The sequence below is a fragment of the Martes martes genome, assembly GCF_963455335.1.
Source record: "Martes martes genome assembly, chromosome: 9".
Lineage (NCBI taxonomy): Eukaryota > Metazoa > Chordata > Mammalia > Carnivora > Mustelidae > Martes > Martes martes.
Window position 1 is genome coordinate 12,928,621 of NC_137896.1, and position 15,585 is coordinate 12,944,205.

The 15,585-nt window shown below is 47.4% G+C and overlaps 1 protein-coding gene across 1 annotated transcript in view; it reads left to right on the forward strand.

Annotated features, from left to right (window-relative positions):
- Positions 1 to 15,585, forward strand: part of ZMYND8 (zinc finger MYND-type containing 8) — a 125,100-nt gene that overhangs the window by 74,870 nt on the left and 34,645 nt on the right. The window contains exon 13 of the mRNA XM_080813054.1: positions 9,006 to 9,146. Coding sequence (XP_080669180.1) covers positions 9,006 to 9,146 — 141 coding nt within the window. The remainder of the gene's footprint in view (positions 1 to 9,005; positions 9,147 to 15,585) is intronic.

A 15,585-nucleotide genomic window follows, 5' to 3' on the forward strand; every position in this document is an offset into this window, starting at 1 on the left:
CAGGGCCCCTACCCCTGCCCACAGCTGGCAGCTAAAGATGTCTTCAGACATTGCCGAGTGTCCCCTGGGGATGCAGTCGCCCCTGCAGTTTCATTGAGAACCATTATGTCAATGTACTACGCTTTTGACTTTTTATTTTATTTTATTTTTTTTTAGATTTTTATTTATTTATTTGACAGAGATCACAAGTAGGCAGAGAGGCAGGCAGAGAGAGAGAGGGGGAAGCAGGCTCCCTGCTGAGCAGAGAGCCCGATGCAGGGCTCAGTCCCAGGACCCTGAGATCATGACCTTAGCCGAAGGCAGTGGCTTTAACCCACTGAGCCACCCAGGCGCCTCTACGCTTTTGACTTTTAACGCTGATAACAAAATTCTGATTGCCGTATGCTCTTGCTTGAAGTGCCTCCATATTTACATTTTAATTTTGTATCGTTCCCCCCCCCGGACTATAAAGTATTCCTTTTAAGCTTTAATATTATGCAATAAATAGCACATAATTCTACTCTGAGAGGTAACAACTGTTAAAAATTGGGTAGTCTTAAAAAACAAAAAGTAAAATAAAATTGGGTGTTCCTTCAGATGTTTTTTTTTAAAAAGATTTACTTAATTAGTTGACATAGAAAGATCACAAGTAGTCAGAGAGGCAGGCAGAGAGAGAGGGGGAAGCAGGCTCCCCGCTGAGCAGAGAGCCTGACGTGGGACTCGATCTCAGGATCCTGGGATCATGACCTTGAGCAAAAGGCAGAGGCTTTAACCCACTGAGCCACCCAGGCGCCCCTTAATGCAAGTTTTGTGTATATACGCCTCTGCTAACTTTCTAATCCCCGAATTTTCAGGTGTTTTGACTAGCCTACTGTTTTACGCATTCGTCTAGGTGGTTACATGTGAAGCCAGACTTAATGTTTTTAAGAACCTACACATTGAACCTCACTAGAGTCAGAGAGTTCCAGAATTTTCCCCCCCTTCATTTACATTTATCTCTATTAGCAAATATATTTTTGCCCTTGTTTTAAAAATCCCTCCCCCCAACAAAGACCTCAGTAAAAGTAGTTTTTTAATTTTAATTTAAATTTTTAAAAGATTTTATTTATTTGACAGAGAGAGAGAGATGGCCAGAGAGGGAACAGACAGATGTGGGGGGAGTGGGAGCAGGGAGCCTGAGGCGGGGCCGGGTCTCATGATCCTGGGATCATGACTTGAGCTGAAGACAGACGCTTGACGCCTGAGCCTCCCAGGTACCCTAAAAGTAGTTTTTTTTTTTTAAAGATTTTATTTATTTGACAGAGGGAGAGAGAGAGAGCATAAGTAGGCAGAGGGAGAGGGAGAAGTAGGCTCTCCGCTGAGAAGGGAGCCCGATGGGGGACACTATCCCAGGACCTCGGGATCACGGCCTGAGCTGAAGGCAGCCGCTTAACCAACTGAGCCACCCAGGTGCCCCTAAAAGTAGTTTTAAAAGCACGAAATGACCCATAATCTAAAGGCCTTTAGCTGATTTTTTTTGGGGGGGGGGATGATGGTGACGCTACATCGTTAAAATTAAGATTAAAGAAAACCCAGCAGGATTAAAGCAGTATCAAAAGATGTAAAAGAGGGTGCCTGGGTGGCTCAGTTTGTTAGGCGACTGCTTTTGGCTCAGGTCATGATCCTGGAGTTCTGGGATCAAGTCCCACATCGGGCTCCCTGCTCGGCAGGGAGTCTGCTTCTCCCTCTGACCTCTCCCCTCTCATGTTCTCTTTCTCTCTCAAATAAATAAATAAAATCTTAAAAAAAAAACAAAAAACAAAAACAGATGTAAAAGAAAAGGTCCGGGAAGCCTGGTTGGCTCAGGCTGTTAAGCCTCTGCCTTCAGCTCAGGTCATGATCCCAGGATCCTGGGATTGAGTCCCGCATTTGGCTCCCTGCTTGGCGGGGAGCCTGCTTCTTCCTATGCCTGCTCTGCCTGCTGCTCCCCCTGGTTGTGCTCGCTCTCTGACAAATGAATAAATAAAATCTTTAAAACAAAAAGAAAAGGAAAGAAAAGGTCATGTTTCATTTATCGCCCCAGCCCTAAATATGTAACTATTAACTGTCTGTGGAACGTAGTTCTACCAAAAGTAAGTACGTATTCATTCATTTGAAGATGCGCATGTCCTTCGATAAACATTTACACATATAGGGGGTGTTTCTGTACACACTTGATTTTTACCTTTCTCTCTTTTTTTCCCCTACATATATTTCTGTGGGGACTAGTCCTTGTCAGATCAGCAGGTCTGCATCACTCTTTTGAGGGTTGTATGGTATGTTTACCTGCTTAGCCAGTCTCCTGTTAATAGGCCCTTACACATCTCCCCTTTCTCTGCTGTCAGAAGTACTGTTGCAATGAACCTTCATGTGTATTCTCTCCCCGGCACTTGACACATACATTTGGGGGATGAACTCCTGGCTTTGGGACCTTGCTGTCTGTGTGTCTTGTACAGTCTAATTTTGGGTAATATCAGCATCGCCCAGTTGCTGTCCTAAAAGGTTTTACGATCCTTTTTTTTTTTCTTAATTTATTTAATTATGTTACGTTAGTCACCGTAGAGTAGCTCATTAGTTTTTGATGTAGTGTTCCATGATTCATTGTTAGCTTATAATACTCAGTGCTCCATGCAGTACGTGCCCTCCTTAATACCCGCCCTCCCCCGTGCTTGCGAAAACCCTCAGTTTGTTTGTTTCTTGGAGTCCATAGTCTCTCATGGTTCCTCTCCTCCTCTGATAAGCTTTACAACTCCTGTAAGAGTTCCTTTTTCCTCACCTACCTTCAACACTAGGTGTTTTTTAAATTTTTATTTTTATAGATTTTATTTTCTTTAGAGAGAGGAAGAAAGCACACAAAAGGTGGGGGAAGGGCAGAGGGACAAGGAGAGAGAATCCCAAGTAGACTCCTCACTTAGCGCAGAGCCTGGCTTGGGGCTTGATCCCATGACTCTTGAGATTATGACCTGAGTGGAAATCAGTAGTTGGACGTTAAACTGACCAAGTTAGCCAGGCATCCCGAGGTGTTCCTTTTTTTGAAACAAGTTAACCTTGAGCCTGTGAGGGATGCCTTGGTGGCTCCGTCAGTTAAGTGTCTGCCTTTGGCTCAGGTCCTGATCCCAGGGTCCTGGAATTGAGTTCCATATTGGGCTCCTTAAGTGGGGAGCCTGCTTCTCTCTCTCCATTTGTGCAAGCGATCTCTCTCTCTGTCTCTGACAAATAAATAAATAAAATCTTAAAAAAAAAATACCTCGTTTAAAAATACAAAAAAAACCACAACCTCCTCCCTGCCATTGACTCCCAAATCTATTAAAAAAAAAATGTATGTTTAAAAGATGTAGGATGGGTGCGCCTGGGCGGCTCAATGGGTTGAGCATCTGCCCTCGGCTCAGGTCATGATCTCAGGGTCCTGGGATTGAGCCCCGCATTTATGTCTCTTTGGATTGTTCATCAGTCATTCTCTTAGCACACCTTGGGTTTTTGTTTTTTTTTTTTTTAAAGATTTTTTATTTATTTGACAGAGAGAGAGTAGGCAGAGAGGCCGGCAGAGAGAGAGAGGGGACACAGGCTCCCCACTGAGCAGAGAGCCCGATGTGGGGCTCGATCCCAGGACCCTGGGATCATGACCGGAGCGGAAGGCAGAGGCTTTAACCCACTGAGCCACCCAGGCGCCCCCACACTTTGTTTTTAATAGCAAATAACATTGAGATTATTTAAACTGATGATGTCTTTTTATGAAGATTTCCCTTTGGTTGCCAGTATCGTTTTTTTATTACTTGACATGTCGGTGATCAGGAGAGGAGTGGGGGAGAGTGCTGTCTTCCATTAACTCCTGTATCTGCTCATTCTGTCAATGTCTCAGATACCAGGTGGCCTCCTAGGTGCCAGGCAGGGCCCCTGCTCTCCTGGAGCTGATGTTCTCGTGGCCAAGGGGAAATGGTAAACAAGAGGCACCTTGACCGCAACCCTTGGATGGGGCTGGTTGGGGAGGGCCCTGAGGGTGGTGTTTGAGGGTTGCCCGCCAGTGTGACAAGGGTGGGGGTGATGGCAGGGGCCTTTGCTTGCGAATCCTGAGTATATATAACGGTTTGAATTGAGAGTGGGTTTGAATTTGGAGGAACAGTACAAAGGTCTGTGTGGCTGAAGTTTCCAGAATGAGGAAAGGAAAGATCAGATGTGTGGTTGGATATTGTATTAGGGGGATAGCATGCCTCTAGGGTGGTTTTTATTTATTTATTTGTAAAAGAGGTTTTATTTTTAAGTAACCTTCTACACCCAGCTTGGGGCTCAAACTCACAATCCCATGATTGTGAGTTGGCATGTTCAGTTCTACCTGAGTCAGCCAGGTGCCCTGCGCCTCTGGGTTGTTCTAGGTGGAGGAGTGGTATGGCCGGCCTCTCTGTGGACAGCTGCTGGAGAGAGGATCTGTGGCAGGAGGCAGGGGGACCCATGGGAGGCTCTTACAGGTCTTGGTGGGAAATGGTGGGCAGAAGCAGTATTTACCAGATAGTTCTTATCATTATAATCCCGTAAGGAACCATTTTAGACGTGTTTTCCTATCCATCCTCCGGTGACTTTTTTCCTAAACAGAGGTGAAATTCACATGACCTAAAATTAACTATTTTAAAGTGTACGACTCAGTGGCGTTTAGTGCATTCACAGTATTGTGCAACTGCCACTGTTCTCTAGTTCCAAAATATGTATGTCACTCCCAGATAAAATGCTATTAATGAAGCTGGCACTGCCCCCCCACTCCCCGCTCGCTTGCCCTTGGAGACCATCAGTCTGCATTCTGTTCATATGGATTTGCCTATTCTGGATACTTCAGTTAAGCAAAATCATACAAAATGTGGCCTTTGTGTCTGACTCCTTTCACTGAGTGTATGTTTCCAGGGTCCTCCCCATTGCAACATGCATCCGAACCTCATTTCTTTTTTTTTTTTTCCCAAGATTTTATTTATTTATTTGAGAGAGACAGATCACAAGTAGGCAGAGAGGCAGGCAGAGGGAGAGGGGGAAGCAGGCTCCCTGCTGAGCAGAGAGCCTGATGCGGGACTCGATCTCAGGACCCTGAGATCACGACCTGAGCCGAAGGCAGAGGCTTAACGCGCTTACACCCAGACACCCTGCGAACCTCATTTCTTTCCATGGCTCAGTAAGGGCTGCTGTGGACACCCTGGTTACTCAGTACGTTGGTGGGCATTCAGTTGTTTCCACCTTTGAACTGTTGTGAATAGTGCTGCTACAGCATTTGTACCCCGGGAGTTGAGTACTCCTTTTCGGTCTGGAGGTGTGTACCTAGGGGGGATCGTCAGGAAATTTGAAAATACTGTAGGTCTGTTTATGTACTGCATGTGTCTGTTTCATACATAAAAAGAGTAAGAGTTTTTTCACTCCCCTTCCCCCACCAAGAGCTACTTTCTGCCCTTTGAGGGCCATATTGTCCCATTGAGATTGTGTGCACGAGGCTGATGGCAGTGGGCAGGGAGACCGGAGGGGAGCTGGGGGTTGTATTTTGGAAGTGGTGTTCAGAGGCTTTGGTGAGGAGTAAGTTGAGGCAGGAGAGCGAAGGAGTTATTGAGGCAGTGTAGACGTGTTTGGCCTTGAACATCTAGGTGAGTGGTCGTAGCATTAATTGATATGGCCAGGTTGAGGCAGGTACACGGTGTTTCACAAATTGGGGAAGAGGGGTATGTGGTTCTCAGGTGTGGGCAGGGACCATCGCTTTCCCTGAGGAGAGTTCTGCAGTGTGGGACCCTGTGATGCTGGGTGACCCCAGTGCTGTCCCTTTCCCAATTACATGAGTCATTTTTGTCCCAGATGTCTGTGAGGGGGGCCCTGGCCTTTGCTGGCTGGTGGGAGAGAGAACCAGACCTGCCTTGTCTAACTGCTATGTTGAAATTGGGGAAAAAAAAAATTAGGACATACTTCTTAAAAAACCTTCAATATTTAAGTTTTATTAACAGAGGAGACTATGTTTCTGTGAAATTAAAGACTTGTTCCAGTTATGTTTTAACTACCGGATTGCAAAAAAACAGCTTTGTCTCTGTGCTTGCTGAATTCTCCTGCAGGACCACAAGGGGGGCAGGGCTCTGCTAGACTACCTGCTGGCTTCTCCCTCCTTCCTCACATTTGATCTGACTTTTTTAAAGTAATCTCCATACCCAGTGTGGGGCTCGAACTCCAAGATCAAGAGTCAGATGCTCCTCTGACTGAGCCAGCCAGACGTCCTGCCTTTATTAACTCTTTTCACTGGAGCTGTTATTATGAAGCTGGCAACTGTGGCCTCACGTGGTTGAGTTCTGTGTGGGACAGCCCGTGGGCGTGTGGTTTTGTTGCGGCTGTTTCTGGTTAGGCGCTCTTGTCAGGGTGCCTTGAAGTTGTGCACAGGGCTTTGGTAGGTAGAGGACCTTCCCGCTCCCCGTGGTGGTTAGTTTTTGTGGGAGAATGCAGTGTTTGAGGCCCGGATCCTCCTCCCTCCCAGGGAGAGACTGCAGATCTCTTTGGAAAGGGAGCAGGTTGAATATAAGTGAACAAGTAATAAAGAAAATCCCAACACTATAGATTTTTTTTTTTTTTAAGATTTTTAAAATTTACTTGATAGAGAGACACAGCGAAGAGGGAACATAATAAGCAGGGGGAGCAGAGAGGGAGAAGCAGGCTTCCCGCTGAGCACGCAGCCCAATGCGGGGCTCAATCCCAGGACCCTGGGATCATGACCTGAGCGGAAGGCAGAGGCTTAACCCCCTGAGCCACTCACGTGCCCCAACACTATAGATTTTATTGCTCACATGCTCACATCTTTCGAAATGTCTTTACCTTTGATGATTCCCGTTTCTGGTGGTGGTTTTTTTGGTGCGCCAAGTGCTTTAGTTCTACTCGTTGTTTGGGTACCAGGGACTGGTAATAGTGCTAGTAACAGCGAGTGCCTCTCTCATTGGATAGAACTTGTCCGTCCTCACAGCGTTTGTCCATCCGTACAGCAAAACAAAGTTAATTTACTATTTAAAAAAAAACTTTAACTCTCAAAATTTCAGGTGTTGATTGAGCCTTTGCTAAGGACTGCTTGACCTGGATTATGGGGTCCTGTCTCCTCCTGCCCTTCTCATTTGCAAGATGGGGGGAAGGGTTCCCGGAGACAAGCCCACTTCACTTCTTGGTGGATTTATCAACCTCAGCACTACTGACCTTTGGGATCAAAGAGAATTATTTGTTTCGGGGGGCTGTGCTTTACAGGATGCTGAGCAGCGTCTCTGGTCGCCAGCTGTTCGATGCCGGTGGCACCCTCCCCTCCCCTCGTGGTGACAGCCAAAAATGTCTGCAGACATTACCCGGTGCGTCCTGTATGGCAAAAGCACCCGTGGCCAAAAACTGCTTGTTCAGATGATTGAAACCAAAGCCCTCGAGGTTAACAGGAAAATAGAAAATACTACTATACAGACAGCAAATAATAGTAATACAGTACTTAGCCAATGCCCGGCACTGGGTAGATGATGAATTTATTTGATCCTTACAACTCAGTGAGGTAGGGACTTTGACCTATCCTTTTGTATTATATATCAATGTGCCTCTTTGAGGCTAGTAGGAAAGGAGATTGACAAAGGTCAGGTAACTTGCCCAAGGACACCCCGCAGGTCAGCTGCAGAGTTGGACTTCAAACCCAGTGTCTGGTTCCTGATGCATGCTTGTGGCACCTCTGTCTGCATCTGGTCTTTCCTTCCCTATTACATTAAAGGTCGTGTTGACAGGGCCTGGCTAGAGCTGTGTGGGTACATGAGTTTCACCCGTTAGATCCTCATTCTCAGTATCCGCCCATTTGGCGGGGGAGCAAACCGAGGCAAACGTCCACCAGAGTGTGTGAGCTTTTTTTTTTTTTTTTTTTTTTTAAAGTGATTTTGTTTATTTATTTGACAGAGAGAGATCACAAGTAAGCAGAGAGGCAGGCAGAGAGAGCAGGGGAAGCAGGCTGCTTGCTGAGCAGAGAGCCCGATGTGGGGCTCGATCCAGTACCCTGAGATCATGACCTGAGCCAAAAGGCAGAGGCTTTAACCCACTGAGCCACCCAGGCGCCCCTGAGTTCTTTTGAAGTCCTCAGGATGTCCCAATTTGAGACCTCTTTGCCACCAACAGCTTCTTCTAAGGACCAGACCACTGCCAAATCCGTGTTTCTTGTGCGTCTGAGGAAGGCCAGCCTTAGGTTGTCTGGCGTGAATTTAGTAACAGGACAGTAGCAGAAACGACGGACTCTTTAGGCCAAGGGGCAGGATCTCCAGGAGGCATGGCCCATCTGAACACTGAACACATTTTGTCACACGGTTTGGGTTCTGTCCTACCCCCAGCTCAGTGGGTGAGGCCCAGGGGAGCTGTATGTAGGTAGTTACAAGGTATTTTTAAAAGACTGGGGCTTAGGTAGGATTCTCTCTCCTCCCGTAAAAGTTTGGAACATAGTAAGGAAGGAGGTAATTGCCCAGCTCACTCTGTCTGGTGCCGGGTTTGGCTTCATTCAGCATCACAGAACCGTTGACGTGGGAAGCCGGAGATCCCCCAAGGGGTTGACTTGGCCTCCGGCAGGTGCAGTCACTGTGCCAGCCAGCTCGTGCATCTCCCCCGAACGGACGGCTTGCTGTTTGTAAGCCTGGCTCCGGTCTCTGCCCCTGGACCTGTGCTGGGGGCTGGTGTAATCCATGTTTATTTTGAGATTTACACCCGTGAGTGGGCCAAACCAATTTCAGTGGCATCTTAGCCGATTTGTCTTAGAGTTTTGTGTGGAATAGAATGACCGGGGATGGGGAGGCCTTCTCCTGTCACGGCTCTAGTGGCTTCACATTGGGTTAAAGCTTGTGACACCTGACATGAACGGCCAGCCCTTCCCACGGCGCCTCGTCTGTGGTGCTCGGGTGGGGGCTTGTTGAAATCAAATTACGATTTCTCTCCTCTCCCCCGGTGCACACAAGTTTGATTTGTTTCTTTATTTGTAAATCCGTCTTGTAACAATGAACATCCTTTTCCAGCTTCGCCAGCCTCTGCGAAGACGGGACAAGCGGGGAGTTTATCTGGCAGCCCGAAAACTTTCTCCCCTCAAGCATCAACACCCATCACCACGAAAACGGACAAAACCTCCAGCACTGGAAGCATCCTGAATCTTAACTTGGGTCAGTGGGAATTTTTGGAAATCTCTCTCTGCAACAGTTTTGAATAGGCTTGCAAGTTGTGATGTCCTCTTTTGCGTGTGGTTCTTGAACTCTGAACTCCTCTCTCTTTGCAAAATACATAAAAGGTACACTGGCCAGAGATGCAGAGAGTTCGGGAAGAGGAGCAAGTAAGGGATTTCCTGGGGCTTGCTGACATGCAGAGTTGTTTCATCTTGAAGTACCTTAGGCTAGTGTTTACAGCCATTTCACGTCCTTGAGCACAGTAACCTGGTTCTTAGATATGTATCTGTATGTTTTTGAAAGATGTATTTATTTGAGAGAGAGAGATTGCGTGCACAGGAGCGCAGGGAGGGTCAGAGGGCAGAGAGAGGATCTCAAGCAGAGACTGCATAGAGCTTGGAGGCGGTCAGGAGGCTGGATCTTAAGACCCTGAGATCCTGACCTGAGCTGAAATCAAGAGTCTTAACGCTTAACCGACTAGGTCACTTGGGTTCCCTTTGTGTGTATGTATATGTTTAATGGTTTTTTTTTTAAATAAAGATTTTATTTATTTATTTGACAGACAGAGATCACAAGTAGGCAGAGAGAGAGGAGGAAAGCAGGCTCCCTGCTGAGCAGAGAGCCCAATATGGGGCTCCATCCCAGGACCCTGGGTTCATGACCTGAGCCAAAGGCAGAGGCTTTAACCCACTGAGCCACCCAGGCGCCCTTTTTAATGTTTTATGCACACACACACGATGTATATAAAGTTTTATGAATAGTAGTTCCTTTTTCTATGTGCAGTGCATTCTGATATACATTTTTTTTTAAAATTCTCTTTTAATTTTTAAAAAAATGCTGGTCTTTAACCCTGACTTAGTAGCTTGTCCCCCCACCCCCATTGGAGTTCATTTTTTTTTTTTAAATATTTTATTTATTTATTTCACAGAGAGGCAGGCAGAAGCAGGCTCCCTTCTGAGCAGAGAGCCCGAAGTGGGGCTCGATCTCAGGACCCTGGGATCATGACCTAAGCTGAAGGCAGAGGCTTTAACCCACTGAGCCACCAGGCACCCCTGTTTTTTTTTTTTTTTTTTTTAAATCACTACCTCAGGCGAAAGTTTTCATAAAAATTATCACCGGAAATGCTAAATATTCATTTGTGAAGTTATTTTATTGATTCATTCCATCATGATCATAGATTTTCACTTGATCTTAGCCAAAAGGCCGAGAAGCGATGATCATAGATTTTCATTGAGAATTACATGCTGTGTGCTGTTTCAGGCACGGGGCAGGGATTGGTGAGCGAGGGTCCTGCTCTCACACAGATCTGGGTTCTAGAAAATGAGAGAGAGATAAGGTAAATGAACAGGACAGTTCCCCCTGTGAGAGAAGGTCAAGTGTGCTAACATGGGAAGGAGAGTGAGAGGCAGGTTGGGTGTGGTTTGGAAGAGGCAGTGGTTCGGGAAGGCGTTGGCGAGGTGGTATGTATGCATGTTATGTATTTTTAAAAAGTTTTTATTTGACAGACAGCTAGAGAAGGAAGACAGGCAGGGGGAGTGGGAGAGGGAGAAGCGGGCTCCCATCTCACAGGCTCGCCACTGAGCTGACTTGAGGTGGTATTTAAACTTAGATTGGCATGAGAAGAAAAACTATCCATCCCTGTATTGGGAGGAAAACCTTGAAGGAGTAACTAGAGATTTACAAGCCTTAGGATAAGGGATGCTGACGGGGAGGCCAAGGTGGTTGTCCCAGTGGGTGAGTGGGAGAAAGGTGAGGAGCTGAGGTCTGTCAGCCCTGTGGACCCTGGTGTGGACCCTGGTGCAGACCCTGGCGCAGACCCTGGCATGGGGCTATTGGAGCATCGGAGGGATGTGAGCTGACTGAGCATTTTCGAAGGACCATGCTTGGTGCTGTGTTGAGGATAGCCTATGCAGCTGTCTTCCCCGGGGCTGTTCCCTCACTCCCCTTCCAGGGGACACTAGGCAAAGTCTGGAGACATTTTTCGTTGTCAGAGCCGGGAAGGGAGACTCAGAACCCAGGGTTTTAGGAAGAGAGGGATTGCAGCTTCCTGTGTGGAATGGTGCTCAGTGTGAATTCACAGACTCTGGAGGCCAGTACTCTCCTGGTTGATCTTGTCCTGCAGTGCCCAGTGCCCTTTCAGATGGAGACACAGGGGTCTGGGGGGGGAGGCTGCAGGTGCCCAGGATCACGGAGCCAGTAGGCGGCCGGGCTAGAAGAAGCTCGTGGGTCCATGGAGCCCAGAGCCTGGTCTGCCCTGGCTCCCCTGTTAGTGCAGCCCAGATGTGCTCCGGCAGGCAGAATGGTAACTTCCGGGGCTCCAGCTCAGATGGGCTGGTGCAAATTGCTCACTTGCACAAAACAGACCCCTTTGCGCCCCTGGGGCACATTCGTTGATCTCACTAGTGTGGTTTGCTTTCTCACACCCTCCCTCCACCTCCACACCCTGAAAAGGAACAGTGTGCAGAGGCTGTTCTCATGGTCACGCTTCTCTCTGCCAGTCATGTGTGGCCACAGTAGCTCCTTTCTTGGACATCCTTGTGATGGCGGGGTGGGGGGGCGTGGGGGGGGGAGTCTTTCAGGTTGGCCTATCCGTGGTGGCGGTGAAGAATTTCTTCTCATTGTGTGTGCCGGTGGGTGGGCATGGTGGGACCTGAGGCTCTCCTGTGCAGACGTGCCCCCCCCCCCCCCCCCCCGTCCCCCGCCGCCCCCGGCTCCTCCCATTCTAGGACACATGCTTTGTTTGTCAGTGGGAACAAAAGCATTGGGAATCCGGGTGTTTTATGGGGCAGCGTTTCAGTTACCTAATGGGAAGAGGATCAGAGAGGGACCGGTGGAAAGTGTCGTGGCTGAGTAGAAGGATCAGACAGTAGAGGGAAGTTCTAGATAATCCTCAAGAGCCTGCCTGGGTCAGGGCTGATGCTTTATATGGGGCTACTTTTCTTTGTTTTTTTTTTTTTTTTTTTTCTTTTTCTTTTTTTTTCTTTTTAAGTAGGCTCCACACCCAGCATGGAACCACCCAGTGTAGGGCTTGAACTCATGACCCTGAGATCAAGAGTTGGACACTTAACCCACTGAGCCATCCTGGCATCCCGTGGGGCTTTTTTTTTTCATGTCTGGTATCTGTGTAACTACTTTAAGCAGATAGAAATGAGACTGTGCTGGGGATGCTGACAACATTATTATATCTAACAAAATGGTATTTCATTTAGGGAAAAAAAAAAAAAAAAGACTGGAAAAGACCAAATGAGAGAGCTGGAAATCCTGAGTGATTTCTTTTAGGCGGGGTCGGGGGGGCATGGGGTTGGGGTCAGGGAGGTCTTGACTACAAACTGCGAAGGGATTCTTTGAATGGTGACACTGGTTACACACACCTGTAGAAAGGTGTTAAAGCTCCTACAACTATATTTCCCCCTGGGTTTTACTCTCTGTAAATTAAAACTGTTGAAAAAACTACAGCAGTCTCCAAGGTAGATAACAGCCCCGTTTTAGTGCAGTAGAAACTGAGGCACAGAGAAGCGAAGTTAGCTGCTCTGCCAGCATCCTGTGGTTCGCCGTCACGTTTGGCCTGTGGCCTCAGGCCTGTCTGCCTTGTACTTTGTGCTCTCAGCCACGTTACGTGAGCTACCGCGCTGCAAGACAGGGCCGTGTCCGGATGCTGGCAGGCCCCGGACACAGCTTCTTGTGCCTTTGGTTACGTTGGCCTAGCTGTGGGGTGGGGGTGGGGGGGTAGGGTGAGGATTTCGAATGGGCACTCCTGCGGAGGACGGATTGCTTTTTCGAAGGATGCAGCTCCCACAAGTAGAACCTGTGTGTCAGACGCTGAGTTTTCCAGAAAACACAGGAATGCAGATTTTTATATGAACTCTTTCTCGTTTTTAAAAATCGGTAATCAATTGCATTAAAAATGAGAACTCTCTTTAGTCAAAACAGAGAAGTCCAACCCAGAATACCGAAGCCCAGCCCATGGGTCATCAGCTGCGTGTATGATTCTTAGACTTAATTTTGGCGCATGACGAAGGGGAAAGCTTCTGCAGAGGCTGTTGTCGCCTGTTCGCGGAGACGCCGGGCCCTCATTGGCTGTCTCAGGCCTCCTGGCGGCTCTGAAACACAGAGCAGAAGGCTGGTGGATGGTTACAGCCCCTTTCTGTGACTGTATGGAAAATAAGTCATCAGTCAGGACAAGAGGAGGAAGGCCTGATTCTTTTCATCTTCCAGACCCCGTTTCTGTCTCCAGGAATCTTGTCTTCTCTTATCACGCAGGGTGTTTGCTTTGGACTGAACAAACACAGCAGTTGAGTGATCCTGTTGGTAACACACATGTGTCTGGTGCTCAGTGAGAGATGCTGACAGCAACGGGAAGTTGTCAGACCCGGCGCGCTGCTGCTTGGTTATTCCCTTGGCTGTCACTGATGGGAGGTCGCCTTTCTTTCTCTGGATAAAGTGATACCTTGAAGTCAGGCATCCCTTGAGAGCATGTGTTCGAGACCCAGGCTTTCCACAGATTGTCTTGATCTTCCCCCCTCCCCCCCACCCCGTGGGTGACATGAGGAAGAACTCTGCTTGGCTTTGATTGATAAGAGATATTTACCAGGGTCTGTGGGCTGGGTGGTACTATTCCCTTGAAGGAGCCACCATTTTGTAGCTCCTGGAACTCTATCGGTTACAGTCACCCAGGAGCTTTTGAACAGAGGAAATCTGTTTCTTTCTTTCTTTTCTTTTTTTTTTTTTTTTTTTTGTCTTGATAGAGGGACCTCACAAGAGGAGGGAGGTGGAGAGTGCAGAGGGAAAGGGAGAGGGAGAATCCCAAGCAGCCCAGAGCCCAGACCCTGAGATCATGACCTGAGCCCAGATGAAGAGTGGAACGCTTCCTTAGCTGAGCCACCCAGGCACCCCAAGAAATCTATTTTTTTTTTCAGTTGAAAAAGATGTGCTTATATTTTTCTTTTTCTTTTTTATATTTTTCTTATAAAGAGTTTATTTTTTATAAGTCATGGAGGCACATGGTAAGAGACGTTTAAGAGGACAGAAGATGTTTAATGAAAAGCCAGTTTGTCTGTAACCTGATCACGTCTCCGTGCCCCACCCAACAGAGGACCACGGTTACACCAGTTTTCAACCTGGGTGATTTTTGTCTGCTAGGGGGACATTTGGCAATCTGTGGCGGTGTTATTTTTCGGTAATCTCCATACCCAACGTGAGGTGTAGAGATCAAGAGTGAGCAGCACGGGAGCCGTCTGGAGGCGGCCCTAGAGACATTTTTATGGTCACAACTGGGATATGGGTGCTGCTGGCATCTGGTGGGTGAGGCCAGGAAAGCGCTGACCAGCCGACAATGCACAGGATGCCCCCCGCCAGCCTCCCACTTCCCTACTGGCCCCCACAAAGACTTATCCAGCCCCAAATACCAATAGGGCCAGCATTGAGAAATCCCAAGAACACACATATTCAGATCTGTGTTCCAGTTCCTTCTTTCCTCCCCTACACCAGCACTAATGTGTCCCTCCGGTTGTCACCTTCGTTTTCATTAAATAGATTGGCTTTTCTAGAACAGCACATAAAGATCTGATACGGTTTTCATGTAGCAGCGGTATTTTGTTCCGCCTCAAGGTGAAGTGTTGACTTATTTATTGGCTCTAGGCTGTTTTGCTGTTGAAAATAGCTGCAGTGAAGAGCCTTTTAGCCCATGTGGGAGCATAGCCATAGGATGAGTTCCTAGAAGTAGAATCTCCGGTCAGAGGCCGTGTGTGGTTGACGTTGTGAGAGATACTGCCAAATTGCCCTCTGAAGGGATGCTTCTGATACATGCTCCCTCCAGAAATGTAAGATCATGTCTCTTTCTCTAGCGTTGGTATTTTTTTCACCCTGGTTTCCATTTATAGCCCAAGCTGTCTTCGTATCAGCGGAAAAGTTCAAAATGTTGGCAGCAAAGGTGGATTCTGAAGATATTCCTGATACAGAAGGGCAGGGGTGGAAGATGTCCCGATAAGCCACTTTTAGCTAAACAAGAGGCACGGGAAACTCAAACGCAGCTGACAATTCGAGAAAATTAATTAGATTTGGCTAAACTCCTGAAGGTCTGCTCCTAGGGACCTGATCCCAGGCCCTTCCTGGCTTTTGGTGGGTTCTTGTTAGGATAAACATTACTGTGGCTTATCGACCAGAGAAACCTTCACTGTAAAATGAGGTCCTTTACCTTCTTTTCATTCCTCCTGATGATGAGTATTTCCGAGGGCAGCCTTTTTAGGCTAAATTTAAAAGATTGCGTTTACTGTTAGACATACAGTTAACGCGCACACACAGGAGTGTTCTGGTGAGGTGTTGGTCTCTTAATGAGCCCTAGGTTTAGAAGGTTAACACAGAGATACAAAGGTTAAGGCAAATCAGGAGGAGTTTTCTTTTTTCTTAAAGATTTATTTATTTATTTATTTATTTATTTATT